The sequence below is a fragment of the Selaginella moellendorffii genome, unplaced genomic scaffold (genome assembly GCF_000143415.4).
Source record: "Selaginella moellendorffii unplaced genomic scaffold, v1.0 SELMOscaffold_64, whole genome shotgun sequence".
NCBI classification, from domain to species: Eukaryota; Viridiplantae; Streptophyta; class Lycopodiopsida; order Selaginellales; family Selaginellaceae; genus Selaginella; species Selaginella moellendorffii.
In genome coordinates, this window is record NW_003314325.1 from 562232 (window position 1) to 584408 (window position 22177).

The following is a 22177-nucleotide window of genomic DNA, read 5'->3' on the forward strand; positions in this document are numbered from 1 at the left end:
TTTTGCTTCGTGCGGAGCCAAATATATAAGAGTGGATCAAGCTAGGAATGTTGTGTCTAGCACTTCGTCAAGATCTTGTCGGACTTGTGCATGCACTTGCTCCTGCCACCCTTGACAATGCTCTTCGCTTGGCATAACGTTATGAGACGTTGCCTCTTCCACTTCTCGTTGCACGTCCTTCAGCTCCTCTTCCTATAGGTGATAGTCTTGTTCCAATGGAGGTTGATGCTGTTGCTGCTCGAGTCAAGGACAAGGGCGAGGACGTGGTCGTAACCGTGATGTTCGTTGCTGGGCATGTGACGAAGTTGGTCATACTTATCGGCATTGTCAGCGTTTTCCGAATTGGCAACCTCCATTTCCTGGGTGGAGACCTTGGCGTCAGCAACGTCCCATTGGTGCTGCTGCAGTGGAAGGATTGGACACCGAGATGCATCCAGGAAACGAGGAGTCACGCGAGTAACGAAGGGACCTTGCGTGAATAAGTCAGTGACCCCTCCATCTTTCTTTCGAGAGTATCATCAAGGGGTTCACTCGGCACCAGTTCATCCAGTGTTTACTTTACAAGCTCGTTTTTATAACAAGAGGTCTCCTATTATTCTCTCCGTGTTGGTAGATACAGGTTCGAGTTTATCTTCTATTGCTCGACCTGTTGCCACACATTGCCGTCTACACTTGCGTCGTGCGGTAGAACCAGTTTTCATTCTTTATGGCAACGGCCGTACACATGCATGTGCATGGGATGAGGCAGATCTGGTTGTGCGTATGGGCGATCTTGAGCTTGAGTTACAATCATTGCGGGTGGTGTTAAGTCAAGCTTTTGACCTCATTCTTGGTATGGATTGGTTGTAGTGCAATCATGCCAAGTGTGATTTTGAGGCTTCTCCCCCTTATCACATACTTCCTTATGTTTCATCCATTCCTCTTACTTCTGTCCCTCTACTTTTACCTCTGCTTCCATTACTTTTGTTCCCCCACTATTTCCTCCTATGTTTCCATCTTGTTCTGCTCTTCCCTTTTCCAATCCCTCCGATGATCTTTGTGTTGTAGCGGTGGACCGGCTCATGAAGGAGTATTCTAATCTCTTTGAATTTGACCTATCGTCTGGGGCCAAGATTGCAACACGTCATCCAATTCCAACCGGGGATGCTCGTCTAATCAAGGTTCCCATTCGTTGTCGGTCACCCAAGGAGATCCGGATTTTACGTGTAAATGTCAAGGAGATGTTGGAGAAAGGTGTTATTTGGAAGTCGCGGATGTAAGCGACTAAATTTTCCATTCTACTTTAGTCACTTAACCACACCTCTGACCACTTGGAGGAGTCTCATTCACAACCTCCATAAATCCAATCCAGGACTTGGGACTTGCTAGCCCCGAGAATGGCATCCATGCCACTCAACATTTGCCCTTGGTCCAAGTGCTCCATGTGTCCGATCCCATGACCGACACTCAAAGGTACCACCGACATAGCAGCCCATTACGCTAAGGCCATGCCCAATCACCTTTGCCACACTGGTAGTCCAATACCACTTGCATCACAGTCTTGGCTCTCCAAGTCTGGGCCATCTGTCCATGAGTGGTCATCCTAGATCCACTCCTTAGCATCCTTAGGATGCCCATAGACCGGGGGAATCGCCTTCCCCAAAGTCCCTTTGTCAGTTCCTACCAAGTCCCTTTCTGCCCCTGGCCATGTTTGCCAACACTGCCACTGGATCGAGGCCCACAGGCCCGATCACTAAGTCCCACGGTCCTCTGGGACTTCCTCACCACACGACTGTGTCCTTGGTCACTACCCCAGAGGACTGCTCCTCTTCCTTTCCACAGTCTAGGCCTTTGGGACAACATTTCGGAACACCGTGGCCTTACGCGAGCCACCTGGGTACTCTCCCCGCCTTTCGCCTTTAGGTGCTCTAGCCATGGGCTTAGAGCGAGGTTCCGTTGAGCCACGCCTGGTATCCAAGTAGGTAGTGCCACCCACACTTGGACTGGGAGCATCGGCCAGTCGATCTCCCGGGGGAACTAGAGCCGGCTCTTGAACACTTCACCAAGCTACCCTGCTTGTCGGTTCGTATTCACTCTAGTCTTGGACTTCCCAGTGGTCAGTTCCTCACCCAACATTGGGTCTAGCCTTCCTGGGCCAAACTGGCCTTTCCTGGCCAAACTGGCTCCACTGCAGTCCTCCCCCTTACTATACTTTTGGAGCTCACCAAACCCCCCAGGGTCTGGGAGACGAACGCTTTGGGCTTTCACCCTCTCAGGCTCCGGACTCGGACTCGGACTCGGACTCGGACTCGGATTCGGACTCGGACTCGGGCTCGGGCTCGGTCTCGGCCTCAGCCTCGGTCTCGGTCTCGGTCCTGATCTCGGTCTCGGTCTCGGTCTCGGTCTCGGTCCCGGTCTCGGTCTCGACTTCGGACTCCATCTCGGACTCCATCTCGGACTCCATCTCGGACTCCATCTCGGGTCCATCTCGGGTCCATCTCGGACTCCATCTCGGACTCCATCTCGGGTCCATCTCGGACTCCATCTCGGACTCTCTCTCGGGTCCATCTCGGGTCCACCTCGGACTCCATCTCGGACTCCATCTCGGACTCCATCTCGGGTCCATCTCGGACTCCACCTCGGACTCCAACTCGGGTCCATCTCGGGTCCACCTCGGACTCCACTTCGGACTCCATCTCGGGTCCATCTCGGGTCCACCTCGGACTCCACTTCGGACTCCATCTCGGACTCCATCTCGGGTCCATCTCGGACTCCACTTCGGACTCCAACTCGGGTCCATCTCGGACTCCACTTCGGACTCCAACTCGAGTCCATCTCGGACACTCCCACGTGTCATGTGTTGGTCCTTTTGGGTCCCTTTTTGGAGCCTCGCTTTTTGCTCGCTTCGTGCTTGTTCCTCAAGCCCTTCTTTGGGAGTTCCACTCCTGCTCTTGACTTTTCAAGTCGGAGCTTTTGGTCCAAATGTGTTACGCTCGTTTGGCTCTCGCTTCAGCCACTACCACGTGGCACCCTTTCCGGCTCCACTTTGGGGCCTAGGGATTTTGTGTCTCACAACTCCACCACCCATAGACGAAGTTCGATGTCCTCATCGAACGGTAAACCCTTTCATAAAGTAACACCCACACGTATTACCATTTCCATCCTTGGCACCTAGCCAATCTTTGTCTATGGTTTGACACCAAAGGCTCACCATGCCTTGTCCATCCTTTAAGGAGCGTAGTCTCTCCAACTTAGAGACTGATTGGACCACATGTAATGGTTCTCTCCTTTTATTGGTTTAGTTCTCGCTAAACCTCTTAGAGACCCTTCTCTAAGTCAATCCCACTACTCCTTCTCGAGTAGTCTCAATTTCCATCGATATAACCTCTGCACTTTGGAACTTTGAATTTTGACTCCTTGGAGTCAATTTCCTAGGTGTCTCCGACACCTTGCCTTGCACCTTTTGTGCAACTCCACTTCCCATCCTAGGAAGTTCTCTACTCGAGGGCACCATCATCCTCTCTTCTATTTCGTGCCAAAGTTCCAGTTATCATACTTTGTGCTAGGGCTGTTCATGGCCCTATCATTTGGCTACCTTACCGCTCCCTCCCTTGGAGCTTCCACTTTCGCCAAATCGGAGCAATTCGGAATCCATCCTTGGAAACACACTTCCTTTCCCGCAATTTGTTAGCGTCCAACACATTAGTGTTCCTCGCCTAACTTTGTCACTTGGATTCCTTCCCAGGGATTCCACGGCCCTATCTTGGCCACTCATCTTTTGCTCCTATCCGTTGATTGTTGCACCGAGCAACATCGAATCTCTACCTCCCTCCTTGAGGTATTCTTTTGATTCCATAGCAAAGGCTCTGCTTTGCCAAGACTAGGGTGTTCACCCTTAGTAAGTCTCTTTTAGCATCTTCTGCTGTGGGCTCTATCCTCAGCCCAACTTTGTGACCCTCTCATGGGTCTCTTTAGAGACTACTTTCCTTGGACACACTATGCCATCGCGATGACATAGCTCATTTCCCTAAGGTGCTTTTCCCACTTGGTCACCTTGACCAAGCCACACCATCATCAATAGTTCAAATCAACACTTTGAACTAGGAACCTTATTCCTTAACCCAAACAAGGACCTTGTCCTTATTTAGCCACAAGATCACCTAGTGATCTCACCTCGGCACCTTAACAAGTTTGCCAATAGGTACTAGGTCTTCCAGACCTTTAACTTGTTAACTACGACCCCGAGGGCATCCCCCACACTTGGCGGTGCGCCCAAGCCAGCCCTTCCGGCCAAGGGTCCATAGCAACTGAGATTAGGTGTCCCCATCTCACTCACCATGTCCTTGGTGCCACTTGCACCAAAGCGTTCAAGTTAGATATGCCGAGCTTTCACACTAAGCAATCTAACCGTGCATCACGACTCCGAGGCATCCCTCGCTTGGCGGTGTGCCCAAACCAGTCTCCCCACTGAGAGTCCATGACCACCGAAATATGAGTGTCCTCATATTCCAAACCATCACCACGCCCTAGTGATTTGGGACTCGAACCCAAGCACTAGAGGGTCGGGACTCGAACCCAACCTCCGTATATGCATCTACGGACGGCATCACACAAGATGCCTGGCGTGACTCCCCACGCCGGTGCACCAACTTATTTTTAAAGCGCGCTACAGATCACAGCTTAGGAACCTAGTTCCTCCACACTGCCAAGTCCTCTCACTTGACATGTCTGTGATCATGCATGGACTCCTCCATGCTCGGCCCCATGGCCCACCCTTTTTGAAGTTATCACCTTCAACTAGGGTATTTGTTCCCCCGATGTGCCAATTTCGCTTGGCAAGTCCTCCGACCACTGTAACATGGTTCCTGCATAAGCGTGAAAGCCCTTGACTATCAACTTTCGTTCAAAGCCCTATCTTTGAACACTCGGGAACTACTTCCCTAACCTTGATAGCCTTGCCTCATGGCAAGCTTCAAGACCACGCTTCTGCTGCGCCACTCTGATTTCGCGCGTTCTATGAACCATTTACACTTGGCCTTTCTAGGTACTAAGCTACCTAGAATCGTCTTTGGGAACCTTGAAGGAACTCTGTCCCTCAACTTGCCAAGGCCTCCCTTTTTGCAAGCCTTCAAAATGCCACATAGTCTAACATGGACAATTCCATATTTTAGACTCTCCATGGCATTACGGTTGCTAGCGGCAACACCCTCGAGCCCCCACTTGATTCTCCACTCCCAGCTGGCATAACCAACCTTGGTTATGCCCTTTGATTCCTATGATTCGGTTCTATCCCCTTACTTTTTGCTTTTTGGCTTCACACCTTTCCTTTGGTCATTCTCCTCCAGACCAGGGGGATAGCTTTGCACTTTCTATCACGCTTTAGCAAGTATTCTTAGGGATGAACCTACCCAATAGCCTATGGAGTGGTTCCTTAATCCGGGTATGCTCACCTTATAATCCCACACACTGGGATTACATTGTTGCTTATGGGCCTTTACATGGCCATCACTAGCCTTGCCAAAATTCTATTTTTGGCTTTGTCCAACTCGGGTAGACAGTCCTCTCCTGTCTCCGCAACCTTGGACACTTGGATAGCACCTTCTATCCATCATTCGCTAGGGACTTAGTCCCTTGGGCTTTATCCATTGCCCTCACGACATCAAACACCACCTTCTGGTGTTCTAGAGTATCCGGGTGTCCCAATGATGGCTTTCTTGACAATGAATATTTCCTTTTATGACATTGACTTACTATATCGCAACACAAGCAACTTATCCCTCGTAAGGGTATATCCAACTTCCTTATGCTATTAAGAAGTCTTGGGTAGCTACCTTCTACCCGTTTAACCAGTTATTTTGCACCTCTTGCTTAGTTGCCTCATAGTTGTCAAGTCTTACAACTCATTGCTTGGTGCTTTCACACCCTCATCATTATCTGGGTCACCACACTCCAACTGCATGCTCTGCAGCTTAGGCTATGCCATTCCCATTTCCATTGGGATTCCTTTGGCAAGGGGTTCTCATGAACCCACCAACATAGCCTCAAGGTATCACACCTTGGCACATATGGTGTCTCCACACCATCGGCTCCACGAGCCTACCTCTATGACATTTCCCCTTCGTGTCTAAGTCTTTGCCAAGACCAACACCGCTGTTTCTCATGCCAACCATCCGTTAGCACTGCCCTATAGAGGTCACACACAACTTTATGTCAAAGTTGTTTTCTTCTGGGAACACCTTTCCCATAACTTTAGCATGGCATATTTTGCCATCGATGAGATACCCTCTGTTCTCATCCTTGGATCATATGATCCCCCCCCATCCTTTATGGGGTACAACACACCTCAGTCCAAATGCTTCCATCAGTCCTTTTAGGACCATCCGTTGACTCTACTTGAGTCATCCAGCAGTTTTGGACTTGGTTAATCCACAGACCCGTAAGGTCCTACTTGTGAGGCACTAGCTCACTGGAATACACTTCTTGCATTCCTGTCCTATTCAAAAGGACTATTTTCACAAGTGTTACTCCGACACTTGATTTTGTTCTCTGGGGCAACCTTTGCCCCTTAGGACTACTTGTCCATATGATGAGAACACCAACTCATCCACTTAATACACCCCCAACTCCTGGGGTTGTTCCAGCATTTATTAGAGGTAGCCCCGGCTACCATTTCAAGGACTTAAGTCCTCTTCCGTATTTGACCTTCCACGGTCATTACCTTTGGTCTCACATTCATGAGCACTAACCTCAACTATATGAGGATAATCTTGTGACTCCTTTATTGTTTTGGAGTCTCTATCTTTCCCGTGATCCCAACTTTAGTTGTTTACCACAACAACCTTAGCCAATTTGCTGAGACAAATGCTCATCCGGATCACATCCTCAACTCAATGAGGAAAACCTTGCACTGTTCCCAAGATCCCAAAGTCATTCCATTATTGGCCCTTTTCTATCCACCACCTCGTCTACAAGTTCACACATGAACTGTAATGGAGAGCCATGTCTTCCCGACTTGCTACTCCTCAAGGATAGGCCCACTCCTCGGACCTTCCGATGCCAACACTAGTGGTGATATACTTGAGCACCAATAACAGTCGGACTAAGGAACAGCTCCGATACCAAATTGTAAGTGACTGAATTTTCCATTCTACTTTAGTCACTTAACCACACCTCTGACCACTTGGAGGAGTCTCATTCACAACCTCCATAAGTCCAATCCAGGACTTGGGACTTGCTAGCCCCAAGAATGGCATCCATGCCACTCAACATTTGCCCTTGGTCCAAGTGCTCCACGTGTCCGATCCCATGACCGACACTCAAAGGTACCACCGACATAGCAGCCCATTACGCTAAGGCCATGCCCAATCACCTTTGCCACACTGGTAGTCCAATACCACTTGCATCATAGTCTTGGCTCTCCAAGTCTGGGCCATCTGTCCATGAGTGGTCATCCTAGATCCACTCCTTAGCATCCTTAGGATGCCCATAGACCGGGGGAATCGCCTTCCCCAAAGTCCCTTTGTCAGTTCCTACCAAGTCCCTTTCTGCCCCTGGCCGTGTTTGCCAACACTGCCACTGGATCGAGGCCCACAGGCCTGACCACTAAGTCCCACGGTCCTCTGGGACTTCCTCACCACACAACTGTGTCCTTGGTCACTACCCCAGAGGACTGCTCCTCTTCCCTTCCACAGTCTAGGCCTTTGGGACAACATTTCGGAACACCGTGGCCTTACGCGAGCCACCTGGGTACTCTCCCCGCCTTTCGCCTTTAGGTGCTCTAGCCATGGGCTTAGAGCGAGGTTCCGTTGAGCCACGCCTGGTATCCAAGTAGGTAGTGCCACCCACAATTGGACTGGGAGCATCGGCCAGTCGATCTCCCGGGGGAACTAGAGCCGGCTCTTGAACACTTCACCAAGCTACCCTGCTTGTCGGTTCGTATTCACTCTAGTCTTGGACTTCCCAGTGGTCAGTTCCTCACCCAACACTGGGTCTAGCATTCCTGGGCCAAACTGGCCTTTCCTGGCCAAACTGGCTCCACTGCAGTCCTCCCCCTTACTATACTTTTGGAGCTCACCAAACCCCCCAGGGTCTGGGAGACGAACGCTTTGGGCTTTCACCCTCTCAGGCTCCGGACTCGGACTCGGACTCGGACTCGGACTCGGACTCGGACTCGGACTCGGATTCGGACTCGGACTCGGGCTCGGGCTCGGTCTCGGCCTCAGCCTCGGTCTCGGTCTCGGTCCCGATCTCGGTCTCGGTCTTGGTCTTGGTCTCGGTCCCGGTCTCGGTCTCGACTTCGGACTCCATCTCGGACTCCATCTCGGACTCCATCTCGGACTCCATCTCGGACTCCATCTCGGACTCCATCTCGGGTCCATCTCGGGTCCATCTCAGACTCCATCTCGGACTCCATCTCGGGTCCATCTCGGACTCCATCTCGGACTCCATTTCGGGTCCATCTCGGGTCCACCTCGGACTCCATCTCGGACTCCATCTCGGACTCCATCTCTGGTCCATCTCGGACTCCACCTCGGACTCCAACTCGGGTCCATCTCGGGTCCACCTCGGACTCCACTTCGAACTCCATCTCGGGTCCATCTCGGGTCCACCTCGGACTCCACTTCGGACTCCATCTCGGACTCCATCTCGGGTCCATCTCGGACTCCACTTCGGACTCCAACTCGGGTCCATCTCGGACTCCACTTCGGACTCCAACTCGAGTCCATCTCGGACACTCCCATGTGTCATGTGTTGGTCCTTTTGGGTCCCTTTTTGGAGCCTCGCTTTTTACTCGCTTCGTGCTTGTTCCTCGAGCCCTTCTTTGGGAGTTCCACTCCCGCTCTTGACTTTTCAAGTCGGAGCTTTTGGTCCAAACGTGTTACGCTCGTTTGGCTCTCGCTTCAGCCACTACCACGTGGCACCCTTTCCGGCTCCACTTTGGGGCCTAGGGATTTTGTGTCTCACAGCGGAGTCCTTGGGCATGTGAACCTCATCTTGTGACGAAGCTTGATGAGAGTATTCGTTTCTGCATCGACTATCGTCCGTTAAACGAAGTGACGATCCCAAATGTGTACCCTCTTCCTCACACTGCTGATCTCTTGGATCGTCTGGGGTGAAGTTGTTGGTTCACAAAGCTAGATCTTGCTTTTGGGTACTGACAAGTATCGATGGCCAAAGAAGATATTCCTAAGATTACTTTTCGTACACCATTTGGTTTGTACGAGTTCTTGGTGATGCCGTTTGGTTTAAACAATGCTTCAGCAACTTTCTAGCGGATGATGGACGAGGTTCTTTGCGATATGCTGGAGGTGACTGCTGACTTCATTGATGATGTCTTGATTCAATCGGAGGGGACGTGGGAGGAGCACGTTTGTGATGTTTGTAAAGTGTTGGATAGGCTACGCGACGTTGGTTTAAAGCTAAAGCAGTCGAAGTGCGTGTTTGGGTCCAAGGATACAACTTGTCTTGGGTACCGTATTTCTCGTGAGGGTTTGCAAGTTGATCCTGACAAACTTGTGGCTATTCTAAAGTTCCCTACTCCGAAGTGTGTGAATGATGTGCAGCGCTTCTTGGGCAAGGTGCAGTATCTCGGTCGTTTTGTGGATCATCTTTCTGACCGCACTGCACCATTGCGAGCGTTGCTGAAGTCATCAACATCATCTTTCATCTGGTTTCTGGATTGTGAGCGGGCGTTCGGGGATCTCAAAGAGCTGTTGACGACTCCTCTGGTTTTGGCATATCTTGACTACACTCAACCTTTTATTTTTCGCATGGATGCTTCTGACATTGGTCTTGGAGGTGTGTTGATGCAAGAGAGCTCGAGTGTGCTTGGTCAATGCCATCCCATTGCGTATATAAGTCGTACGTTACAACCAGCGGAAATGAACTACTTTACGACAGAGAAGGAGTGTTTAGCAGCAGTTTGGGGTTTCGAGAAACTTCATGCATATCTACATGGTTCTCGGACGTTACTTGAAGGTGATCATGCTGCTGTTACTTCATTATTGAAGCGGAAGAACTTGGTGGGTCGTACTACTCGTTGGGCTTTGAAGCTTCAGATATATAATTTTGATGTTGTTCATTGCCCAGGGAGTTCTATGGTTGATGCTGATGCCCTTTCTCGAGCTCCTCTTCCTTCTCCATTCTCTTCTCATGTTTCTAACGAGCCTGTTGTTCTAGCCTCTGTGGATTTTCTAGACAAGGATTCTGTGCCGTCGGCGGTTGTTGTACTTGACGTTCAATGTTCACAAGGCGCAGAGCAAGATCTACCTTCTCTTGATGAGGTTCGCGAGACTCAACAAATTGGGCCGTGGATTCGAAGGCTTTGAGATGGGTTTGAGAATCCTGCATCACTTGCTGATGACTTGCCTTTCTGGCATTTCCATTCTCAATATCGCCTTGAAGATGGCCTTTTTTATTTTGTAGGGACGGATCCTGATGATCATTTACGATTGGTGGTGCCTTCTATCTTTATTCCACGGTTTCTCCATGCCTACCATGATTCTCCTATTCTAGGTGGGCATATGGGACATCGTCATGTAACCAAGAAGCTGCGCAGGTCTTTCTATTGGCCGGAGATGCGACGTGATATTATCCGGTATGTGCGTAGCTGTGTTTGGTGCCAAGCTTGTAATACTCCCCCTCGGGCTGTGGAAAGACAGTTGGAGTCAATTTCAATTTCCCGTCCATTTAAGTTGGTGGCATTTGATCTTATGGGACCTTTTCCACGGTCAACTACTGGCAATGAGTATGTTATTGTTGCTTCTGACTACTTGACTCATTAGGTGGAAGTTGGTGCTCTCGCTAGCACCTTTGCAACTGCTGTTGGATACTTCCTCCTCAACTGTGTGGTGTTCCAACATTCTTGTCTAGAGTGGATTCTTTCGGATAATGGTCCCGCATTTATGGCTGAGGCATTTCATGTTTTGATGTCTCGGTTGGGGATACGCCACACGTTCACGAGTGCTTATCATCCACAATTAGACGGTCTGGTGGAACGGCTCGTTCGGACATTCAAGGGGATAATTGCGAAGTATGTGAACTTTTAGCATTCAGATTGGGATAGTTATTTGCCATCTCTTCGGTATACATATGTCACAAGGGTGCAGAGTTCTGTTGGTGCTTCACCATATAAACTCCTATATGGTCATGATCCAATATTACCAATGGAGCTGGGTTTACCTTTGTGATTGCCACGAGTTGCTGATGCTAGGTCATGGAATCAGTATTTGATGAGCATCCTTCCCTTTGTCCGAGTAGAGTCTGCCGAACACTTAGGCCATGTACAAGTGGGACAACAACGATGGTACAACTCCCATCATCGTCCACCTGTGGAGTACAAAGTGGATGATTTGGTGTTAGTCCGTTTTCCCCATCTTACGGTACGTGGTTTATCTAAGGGGCTCCTTGCGGAGTGGAAAAAACCGTATCGGGTGTTGTGGCAAGTTGGACCACAAGTTTATGAGGTTCGGCATGACGTCCAGTAGGCCGATCCTCCAGAGATTGTGCATGTGCAGTGGTTGAAATGTTTTATATAAAGGGACCAGGAGCAGTTAATACCACTTACAAATCCGCCGATGCCTCCTCTTGACGTTCCTTCAGATCCCGGCCCATTTACAAGCCTTGATGATCTTCCATTATTCCGAGAGAAGGGGATGATGTGAGGGCCAAGTGTACAGTTACAATGCCGTATACTAATATTAGCGTAGTGGGATTTTGGTAGCCATCGGATTGGTTTCAATTTGGACCACTCGCTCCTATATATAAGGTAGGATTTTTGGGCTAATTGATATGCATATTTTCTGTATTCTCTTTCCATATTCCAAGCACTTACAAGACTAGATAATTTCATTAAAGGATTATTTATCCTAAATTCTATAAATTTTTTTAAAAAATTAATCCTATTTGTCCTTTTCATTCTTATAATTTGATGATAAATCCTTGTGCTTAACAAAAATCTTCTCTGAATTATTGCAACTACTTTGTTGAAAAATGTCATTCCTGATAATCTATATTTTTAGATTTGAGTTTGATTATTTATTATTCCAAAAATAGTCACATTTATAGCTAACATTAAAAATCAATTTTAAAAACTGATTAAATAATATTCTATAATCTAGAAAAGTCAATTTTTAAATATAAAATAATTTAAAATGGTTAATAAAGCTAATGTTAAATATTTAGAACTATTGTTAAACTTGCACAAGACAATCCACAAAACCTGGTTGTCAATGCGCGGAATTTGGGGCTGCTGGAGCGGCAAATCCTCATGGACAATCTCATCTAGGTCAAAATATAGCTTTTCATGTGCAAAATATCATATACCACGTGGCATTTATAGTTTGGTTCTCATAACCTTTATAAAGAGCCTGTAATGAGACCGAGTTTAGGCGGTTTTGGATCGTTTATGAAAATTACCGTGTATAACAAAGTGAATCATGCAAAGCGACTTGCAGTGTTGTGAACTAACACGTCAGGTACTACACGCCTACGTGGCAAAAACACGTGGCAGTTATGGAAGTGCAAGCTCCGAGATGAGCTCTTTGAAACCTTCCTCCTCGCGAATGAATTCCACCCAGCGAGCGTTGATCCGGACTCTCTCCACGCACTGGCTCACTGTTCGCTCGATCGCCAGCATCCCATGCTGGCGGAAAAACTCTTCAATCTCGTCGGCCTTTTCCTGGCTCGAAAACTGGGCAAAGAAAGAAGAACGAGAATTTTCACAACCAAGTTCGAGGTCACTGAGATTACCGAAGTTGTAGTGGTGACGAAGCGACTGATAAGAAATCCGCTGTCACCCCATCGACTGCGGAGAAGGCTCCAGTTTTCCTGCTTACACGGTTATGGTCTAGCAAAGCATGTAGTGTTTGTACCTTTAGCCAAGACCAGGCAGTCTCGCGGCCTTCCCTGCGAACTCCACCGAGTACGAAAAACGCATCCTGGTTACGAACCTGCGCGCAAAAATGCGAGTTTGCTTGCAAAGCGAACAATGAAAACTGGTATCCAGCTTACTTCGTCCGTAAGTATCAAGTTCAATGCTTCCCGAACGACTTCAGTATCACTTGACGCCGCAAGGCATGCTGCAACGGGAGATGTTAGTAAAACCGGAGTCGTGCCAGAGAACAACAGTACATAGAATCCGTGTTCGTTCCTGGCCCAGGTCTGTTTCCCTGTAGATCTGGAGCAATGCATCATATCCAGATTTGTCGGCAGCGGTTACGCTTCGCATTACAGCCGAGTATGCAGCCTGCAACGCAACAGAGGATTAAAAAACGCCAGTAAAAGTCGGCAACACTTACCTTTCTTATGTCTGCAGGTAGCCTCGAAGTATTTCTATCCTTCAAAAACTCGTAAAAACGCTCTTTGGCTTCGATGACGGTTGGTTCATGGCCAAAAAGCACAAGAGCCAACATAAGATCCCCTCGGAGCATAGAGACGAGGTCACTTTCTCCGGGAACAGCGTCCCATCCAACGTTTCTGAGCAAAACAAGCACAGGTATAAAATATTATTTTTGAAAGCGGCTCGTTACTTGGCTGGAGCGAGAAGCAGTCTTGAGAGGAAGCCTTTTGTATCTTCAGCAACAGCAGGAATAGCGTCGGCCAAAATCCATGATACACCTCTCGACACCTGTGACGATTATTTTCAGTTCCGGACAACAAACAACGATCCCTTACTGTAATAAGGTGGCCCAGGACAGCTGGATCAGCCTCAGCGCTGTAAGCTTCCATCAAAGACAGTAAAACTCGCATTGGTTCTCGACAAGCTTTACACAAAGCGTAAATATCATCCAGAACACCTGAAAGAAAGAATTTCAGCACACAATCCGAAGCAATAAGTAAAATTTACCAAATCTATCGTCAGGCTGGAGATATCCTCCAGATATTGCAGACCGAAGACTCGCAGCTAGATGATCGTCATACTGGACTCTGTAGAAGCCTGTTTGGCCGACGTTGAGTTTTATCCACTTCCCTTTGGATTTTGTGTCCACTTCATGAGATATCGGGATTCGAGCGGATGTGCCTCGGACCAACGAAGTTTTGTACGAATCATATGAGTTGCAACACAAGGTGAGGGGTATGACCCACTCACCAAAGCCTGGTTGTCCGGTTGATAGAAACTGGGACTGCGCACGAAAAAGATTAATATTGGAAAGGGAGAGCTGACTTTACCTGATGAAGCTCAAGAGCATCGCCAACTAGCTTGACAGCCAAAACAGGGTAACCCTTCTGTTTTGTCCAGGAATTCATCAGCTCTTTAACCGGTTGTCCTGACTCTGATGAAAGAGAATCCCACAAATCCTCTGTTGCAGCATTCCTATAAGCAAACTTTTTGATATACGATGCAAGCCCTTTCTGAAAGAAAAATTCAGTATTTTAAGCAATCCGGTAAACCACTCTACCTGAAAAGTCTTAGCACAAAGGTAAGTTTGCAGCATACGAATGATAGATGCACCCTTTTTGTAGCTGATAGCGTCAAAAATCTCGTCGATCTCACGAACGTGACCAACTTCAACCTCAATTGGATGGGATTCAACAAGGCCGTCCAGTCTATAAGCGTCAACAGTCAGCTCGTTGAATTGAGTCCAGACTTTCCATTCCGGAAATAAGTAGTCTGCTGCCAAGTAACTAACCTGCAAAACATTTTCCATTCTAGAAGTTAAACTTATTCTCTAAGCAACCAGCTTACCCAGGTTGCAAAACCTTCATTTAGCCAAAGATGCGTCCACCATTCCATTGTAACAAGATTTCCAAACCACTGATGAGCAAGCTCGTGAGTGACAACAACAGCAACCTGAAAATGCACAACACTCGGTAAAGACACCAAACAATGAACTAGAATGTAATACTCGTTGCTTGTTCGCGGCAGCCGAATGCTTCTCATCAAAGAGAAGAGCAGTCTCACGGTAAGTAACAAGGCCATAGTTTTCCATTGCTCCAGCTGCGAAGTCAGGAATAGCCACCATATCCATTTTAGGAAGGGGATACGGAGTCTCGAAGTATCTGAAGTAAAATCAAGATTTAGGAACATATACAATTTGTTTTGAACGTACTCCGTATAAAAAGGAAGTGTTTCCACAGCCACACCGAGCGCAAATTTCCCTAGTTCAGCTTTTCCTGGCAAAGTATAAACACGAACACTCGTGCCTGGAAGACCAAGTTAAATGCATGCTAACAACATACGAAAGGGCATACCATCTCTAGTAGTCCCTTCTAGATAGCTCAGCTCTCCAACGACAACAGCTACCAAGTACGTAGACATAATTGGAGTTACTTGAAACTCTACAACTTTAGAATCCCCCGACATTTTCTCGTTTTCCACGGGCATGTTTGACAACACCACGCGATCTGCCGGAGCTTCAATAACAATCTTGAAAGTAGCCTATGAAACAAAGACGAAAACTAAAAAACATAAGCACCAGAGCTGAAAAAAAATTCTACCTTGAAAGACGGCTCGTCCCAGGACGGGAAACACCTACGAGCATCAGCAGGCTCGAACTGTGTCACAGCCATGTTTCTCTTCTCGTCACCAACACTGTACGAGCTGCGATAGAAACCTTTCATCTGATCGTTCAAGGTTCCTTCGAAGCTCATGGACAACGTTCCCTGTCCAACGGGTAAGGCTTCCTTGAATTTCATCACCAGGATCTCATGGTCGGTTACTAGATCAAGCGTTGCCGGTTTCAACACCTGAAAGGCAACGAGAAACCCAGTCAAAACCACGAACAAAATCGAAAAGAAAGAACCAAGGAACCAAACGATAATCATACACATCGTCGAGGTTTCAAGGTCCAAGCGATCGAAAACAAGAAGCCAGGCCAGAAGTTTATTCTTGTAAGAAATACAAGGCACAAGACAAGCCACCAGAGCTGGACGGGGGTTTAACCACCATCACAATCCTCATAGTACCTGACTGGAACCAGTTGGCCGGAACGAGACCGATCCATCGCGAACCTTCAAATCGGCAGCATTGATGATGATCTCGTCCACACCCTCCACAACTTCCACATCCACCGAGAGATCCCCATCAAAGACGCACGCCTGGAGGTCGGGCTTGAGGCGGAGATTGTAGTGACGAGGAAGAACACTCGTTGGGAGCCTGGGAGACCCCTTGACAGCACCACCACTTTCGTCGTTATCCCTCATTCTAGCGAAGAAGATCGCGGTTGCGAGCACCAGAGCAGCAAACGCAGCGGCAGCGAATCTAAATGCCATGCATACACACACTATTAGCAAGAAATCTCGAAAGTAATCGAAGGCACAGGAAGCAAAAGAACCTCAAAAGCCGCGGCGGCGTGACAAAATCGAGATTTCCCGATCAGTGAACCAGCCTCACCGCGAAATGCAAGAACTTGACGCACAGGCAGGTACAGATAATGAAGAACATCGAGTAGAAGAGACGAAGAGACATCGCTCGCGAGAAAGATTTCCGGAATTTCACCCAGAGACCACAAGGAAACGGCAGAGACGACGAAGAGCAAGAATCCTAGCTTACACGGCAACGGGCAAGCTCCGCACGGATCAATCCAAGCGCACAAGCCAAGACCTAGGAGAAAACCCGCAAGAACCCTAAATCCTTCGTTAGCTGTTACCCGTTTATATATACGCCGGCCGGTGACACGTGGAGGGCATCCACTGCTACACGTGGCAGGGCCTCGTTTGTGGATAAACTCCATGGTTGTTCGAAATGCTGCCACTGGTACCTGGGAATAGAAAGCGCGCATTTAAAGTTATCGGTTTGAGATTCCCGCGCTAACTCAAAGCTTTAGATAGAGAGAGGCAATAGATAGGGTTGAGAAAATTCTTCCATAAATCCCGAAGAACCGGGAGCGATCGATCGATCTACTGCTGCAACTGGCAGGTAAGAAAATCTCGGCAAAGATCGGTACGTTTATTAAATTCTATACCCTTTGTTTGGTAGCTGCTTGCCTTGCCGGTTTGCTTGCTCCAATCGATTGAGTAGCGCGGCTATGGCGCCGAATGCTCGACCGAGCAAGGGATTTCTCTATGGATCTGTGTTGAGGGCGGGGTTGTCCGCCATGGAGGCCAATCTCGTGCCCGACTTTGTGCTGCGCAGGGCGACGAGAATGCTGCTCGCGTCGCGCTTGCGGGAATTGCGACGGCATAGCGTAGAGGAGGAGTTAAACGAGCTCATGAAATTCGCCAAGTGTACGTAACTTTTTTTTTTTCTTTGTTTATTTTTTCGAAGTTTCAGTGCTAGCTCGGTGGTTTCTTCGCATTTTTTTTCTTTCTTGAGCTTCTAGGAGTTCTGAAAGTTTTTTTTTTTTGCAGCTCTCAAACAGATGCCAATCGCCATCCATACCGACGCTGCGAATTCTCAGCACTATCAAGTTCCCACCGAGTTTTACAAGCTAGTGCTTGGAAAGCACCTCAAATACAGGTTGAGATTTTTGTCTTTGTTTTTTCTTTCTTCCTTGTTCTTTTCAGTCATGACAAGTTTTCTTTCGGTTTTAGCTGCGCGTACTTTTGCAAAGATTCGTACACGCTCGATCAAGCTGAGGAGGCCATGTTGGAGCTTTACTGTGAAAGAGCACAACTTAAGGACGGGCAAGTGGTGTTGGACCTTGGATGTGGATGGGGATCGCTATCCTTGTACATAGCTGAAAAATATCCTGCCAGTCGAATCACCGGCGTTTCGAATTCTGCGACACAGAGAGAGTTCATTGAAGGAGAATGCAGGTAAGTGAAAGCAAACCTTGTGACTTTTGTATAACTCTCCCTTATCTCAAAACAGCAAGCGAGGACTGTCCAACGTGAAGGTTATCGTTTCGGATATAAACGACTTCCAGGCGCCAGAGAAATTCGACCGGATCCTCTCGATAGAAATGTTTGAGGTCTGACACTTTAACTCCTTATGCTACTTTTCTCTGACGTTTCTCCTCTGTCTGTATGGATCAGCACATGAAGAATTATCAAAAGCTTCTCAAAAACATCGCATCATGGATGAAGCCAGATTGTCTTCTCTTCGTTCACATTTTTTGCCACAAGAACCACGCTTACCATTTCGAGGTAGAAACACTGTTTTGTTTTGGAGGTGAATTATTTCTAACGTCATTCAAATGAAGGACACTGGAGACGACGACTGGATGGCAAGATCCTTCTTCACAGGTGGAACCATGCCCGCAGATCCATTGCTCCTTTACTTTCAGGTAAAACAAAAGCAAAAGCTCTCGTATTTGCAAAAACAGTCTCCAAAACTCATTTCTTTTGTCTTCCATGTTTTGCTACTCCAGGAGGATGTCTCGATTCTACATCATTGGCGCCTCAGCGGAACTCATTATGCTCGAACCAGGCACGGTTTTCTCGCTCTCCTTTCCTTTTGCTTTTCCTCTCCTGCGTGTTTTATGTTCTCATAGCTACCTCCAAGGAAGCTACTAACTTCGAGCTCTCACTCATTCCAATGCAGTGAGGCCTGGCTAAAGCGAATGGACCAGAACCTGAGCTCGATTCGTCCCATCTTTGCTAAAGCCTATGGCGAAAGCGACGCCAGCACTAAGTGGCTCGCCTTCTGGAGAACATTCTTCATAGCAGTAGCGGAGCTGTTTGCCTTCGACAATGGCCAACAATGGATCGTCTCGCACTACCTTTACAAGCTCAAGGCCAGCGACATGGACGCCAATGCTACATGATATCAAAGAATCACGGCAATCAGGTGCGTACCACTGCTGATCATACTAGTTTTTCTTTTTTCCTTTATTTTTTTGCGTAGATTCTCCCAAGGTGCAGGCACCAATATCTCTCTTTTTCGTGGTTTCTTTAGTTCGTCCATCGCTCAGGCTGGCTACAAGGTCCCTTTAAATTTTCTTCCATTCGGTCAGGTATCAACTCTAAAGGCAACGACCGGCTCTTTGTTTACCACTATACTAAATCTTTTTCTATTCGTTTCGTCGCAGGAGTTACGACATTGTGATGTCATTCGCGATCCAACGGTGCCCGCCCAAATAGAAAACAACAGGCAAAACATAAGCTTCCACAGCCCAAATAGAAAACAACAAACAAAAACGTAAGCTTCCACACACGCCCGCACTGTGCATGTGAAGCTCATGGTTTTAATAAACTAATCACCACTCCATCATTGAAGGAACCATGGTCTGATATAATGGAAGGGACAATGAATACCCTTTGGGTTCTATAGTCGAATATCCAAAGATCTTCGAATTCTTCATGTTTTCTAGAACTTGGCTGTACAGAGAAACCGAGCCTGGAGATCTTCCGTACGGACGCGAGATCTTCCAGTTTTTCTTTCCTTGTTTTTCCTTTTCCGCCAGCATCATGAAACATGAATTACGGGGAAAAGGAAATCGCGCCAAGGAACGAAAGAAGTTTTCTTCCAAGAGTTTTTTTTTTTCCTCTGCTTTTCACCTGGCCGTGATGGAAGAGGTGGCGGCGAAGAAGATTTACCTCGCGATTCCGATTCCTCCTCCTCGTCCTCCTACCAATCCCCAGCACTCCGAAAGCTCTCCAGACGACTGCCGATCAATCAGCAGGCCCTCATCATCTTCCAGAAGAGCATCAACCTGGAACAAAATCCGCCATACCCAAGTTTCAGTCCAACACGGAAGGAAGGCGAGGAAGCCCGTTCCTAGGAATAAAGTTTCCAAAAGCGGGGAACAAAGATAAAACAAAAAGAAGAAAACATGAACACTTGGATTCTCTCCCTCTCAGAGCTGGGAGCTTTAGAACTTTAGAGAGGAAGAAAAAGAGAAGAAAAAGAGAGCTTGGAATGGAATTGGAATTGCTTACCTCATCTTCATATTCGCCGCCAGCTCTCATCTTACTTGTCCTGGCTGAGCCCGATGCCCCCGACGACGCGACGGATGAATCAACCACGTCTTCGTTTTTGGCAAACCGGCCGCGGACACGAGGGCGGCTGTCCGCAAGCGTCTTTCGGCACGCATACTGCCACAGTGAAGACAAACCACGTATTAAATATCGAGGCCCGGCAGCACGAAAGCGAGCGAATTATGCGTGAATGGAAACTCCACTGACCTTGATTTTCTTGTTAAAGTTCCGCTCGGATCGCTTCTGGCGGTATCTGTGAATCCGCTCCTTGCGCTCGGCGAGACTGTATCGTCCAATTTTAAAACCGCATTCGTCCTGGCCTTCAGATTGCAAGGAGGTGTTCATTCTCTGATGCAGGAGGAAGCAGTCGCATTAGCTACCTTAGCCTATTTTAACTCGGCAAAGTAAGGACAGACGACGAAAGAAAACGAAAGAGCATACGGAAAGACGATGCAATATTATATGTCCACATAATCAGCAGAGAATCAGGCCGATAAAGACACCCATCAGACGAAAAAGAATGCGAAATGCAGCATCACAGTGCAAGGACTGTTTGAAAAAACTTTTCTAGATTGGCCTGCTAAGTTAAAATCACTCGAAAGCTGCAGCGAGCAAACAGAAAAACAAGCAACAAAAGAAGAAAAAAGAAAAACGAGAAACAAAAGCCCAAGAGACTGGTAATGAAAATTTCGTACCTGGATGTCACCGGTGCTGCAAACTCTCCTCATGCTGTTACTGCAAGGCGAGAAGCAGCCGGAGCTGGGGCTCCTCCTCATCACATCGATGTCAATTCCATCCCCTTCCTTGACTTCGAGGAGCTGCGAAAGAGATGGAACAATGGAGCCCGAGCAAGCGTGGAGGCCTTGCATGGTCGAATCCAAAGCGGAAGTTCCATTAGTCGCTGCGCCTGGCGTCGCTGAGGAAATCTAGAACAAAGGAGAAAGAAAAAGTCTCGTGAGCAAAGGAAAGCTATATCGTGAAAGATTTTACGCTGGGAAGTTGTCCAAGAGCGTGGCTGCTATAGCTCCTTTGCATCACATAAGGCCGCCTGGAAACGTCGCCGCCATGGCCGCCAATTCCCCCATAGACGAGAGAGCCCCCCAATGGCGAGTCGTAGAGGCCGGCTTTGCCACTTCCACTGTTCCTGAGGATGCCATCCTTGGAATCCACCACCACCACCGGAGGCAATTCCTTGCCAATCTGATGCTGCTTCTTGGGCGAGGCCAGCGGCGACGAGGAGATCCTCTTGTTGGAGAGCGGCGTCGCCGCAATCAGCTGGTCCAGCGAGAGCGAATTGAGCTCCTCGGAGACGGCAGAGAAGGAAGGCTTCCGGGTGGGCGATGAGGAGGAGATTGCCTGCTTACTCTCGTCTTGGATGTGGGCGCCATTGTAATGCTGTGGCAACGCGCCCAGGATGTCGGTGCCTTGGAAATTTGTGCCCGCAATGCCGTCAAGATCGTTGTCGAGATCGTTCTCCTGCGAGCAAGCCGGCACAGAGATCGTCAAGAACGGGGAGGAAGAAAGAGGGCATGCATGCACGAAGAAGCCTAGACTAAAAATCCGAAAGGATTTCCTACCAGGAAGACGAGATCGTCCAATTCGATCATGGAGTGATTGTTGTCTAAAAATGTGAGCGGCTCCAGCGCGTACTGGCTGCTTAGCATCGACAATTCGCTTTCGGTCATTGCAGCCATGGCGCTCAATGGAAAGAACTAACAAAGAGGAGAAGGAAAAGATTCAAGGAAGGATTCTAGAGAGGAGAAAGAAAGAAGAGGCCAGAGAAAGCTTTTCAGCGATTGAATCGATTCAACAAAGACGAGCTCTTGGCGAGAATTTGCTATCCCGCTGCTCCATTCTCGTCGAATTCCGGATTCTAGCTAGGGCTGAGTGATCCATGCACAAGACCGCGCCGGCAATCCACGAAATCTGGAGCACGTCGAGAATTCCAGCGCCTAGAGGAAGGATTCGTGGAATGCAGGCGATTGGAATTCACGAAGAACCCTAAGAGCAAGAGCGCTGGCACATTGAGAGAGATATATTGTCGCTGGCTATATTGTAGGAGAGCTGGCTGTATTTGGCTAGAGGAGGTTTTGGAGGGAGTTTTAGCGGAAAGTTGCCACGTGTGCGGCTGGCCAATCTGGCGGACAGCTTGGCAAGGCTAGGTTCTCTATCTCTCTCATGCATTTGGCCAGATTACAAGGACTCTTCGTATTCTAGGGCTCTTGGGGATTTCGAAGAGCTCTATAGTGGAGGACGATCGCGCTACCGAGCTAGAGTTTGCCGAGCTAGCCGAGGTAAGAGAGCTCTAAGATCTCCTTTGCTAGAGCAATTCCCTACACAAGTTTTTCTCTGAGAAATTGCTTGGATGACAATGAAGGATGCGCGGCTTGGATCTCTA

General features: G+C 48.2%; 3 protein-coding genes across 7 annotated transcripts; 1 reads left to right on the plus strand and 2 right to left on the minus strand.

The window, feature by feature from the left end:
• Nucleotides 1-12350: 12350 nt before the first annotated feature.
• On the minus strand, nt 12351-16533 carry LOC9648610 (aminopeptidase M1). 3 transcript variants are annotated; one of them, XM_024689946.1, is made up of 18 exons: nt 16472-16533; nt 15886-16180; nt 15418-15666; nt 15172-15358; nt 15030-15123; nt 14826-14979; nt 14666-14770; nt 14379-14609; nt 14149-14331; nt 13826-14102; nt 13654-13775; nt 13509-13606; nt 13278-13455; nt 13111-13225; nt 12991-13058; nt 12852-12929; nt 12730-12807; nt 12351-12670 (listed from the first exon to the last, which is right to left on the minus strand). In XM_024689946.1, exons 2-18 carry the CDS (start codon nt 16120-16122, stop codon nt 12491-12493), a joined length of 2634 nt encoding a protein of 877 aa, XP_024545714.1. In that variant the 5' UTR covers nt 16123-16180; nt 16472-16533; the 3' UTR covers nt 12351-12490. The 3 variants fall into 3 exon arrangements, with proteins under 3 accessions (XP_024545714.1, XP_024545713.1, XP_024545712.1); XM_024689945.1 differs by having other exon boundaries at nt 16254-16533; XM_024689944.1 differs by having other exon boundaries at nt 15886-16533.
• Nucleotides 16534-16699: 166 nt separating this feature from the next.
• Nucleotides 16700-19081, plus strand: LOC9648611 ((S)-coclaurine N-methyltransferase). 3 transcript variants are annotated; one of them, XM_024689856.1, is made up of 11 exons: nt 16701-16837; nt 16898-17145; nt 17269-17377; nt 17452-17676; nt 17732-17831; nt 17896-18006; nt 18063-18146; nt 18231-18289; nt 18404-18649; nt 18707-18815; nt 18891-19081. In XM_024689856.1, exons 2-9 carry the CDS (start codon nt 16947-16949, stop codon nt 18624-18626), a joined length of 1110 nt encoding a protein of 369 aa, XP_024545624.1. In that variant the 5' UTR covers nt 16701-16837; nt 16898-16946; the 3' UTR covers nt 18627-18649; nt 18707-18815; nt 18891-19081. The 3 variants fall into 3 exon arrangements, with proteins under 3 accessions (XP_024545625.1, XP_024545624.1, XP_024545623.1); XM_024689855.1 differs by having other exon boundaries at nt 16702-16837; nt 18758-18815; XM_024689857.1 differs by lacking the exons at nt 18707-18815; nt 18891-19081 and having other exon boundaries at nt 16700-16837; nt 18231-18294; nt 18404-18528.
• Nucleotides 19082-19139: 58 nt separating this feature from the next.
• Nucleotides 19140-21970, minus strand: LOC112351635 (two-component response regulator-like PRR73). Its single transcript, XM_024689854.1, has 6 exons — nt 21357-21970; nt 20770-21255; nt 20475-20705; nt 19987-20127; nt 19741-19896; nt 19140-19514 (listed from the first exon to the last, which is right to left on the minus strand). Exons 1-6 carry the CDS (start codon nt 21471-21473, stop codon nt 19395-19397), a joined length of 1251 nt encoding a protein of 416 aa, XP_024545622.1. The 5' UTR covers nt 21474-21970; the 3' UTR covers nt 19140-19394.
• Nucleotides 21971-22177: the final 207 nt, after the last annotated feature.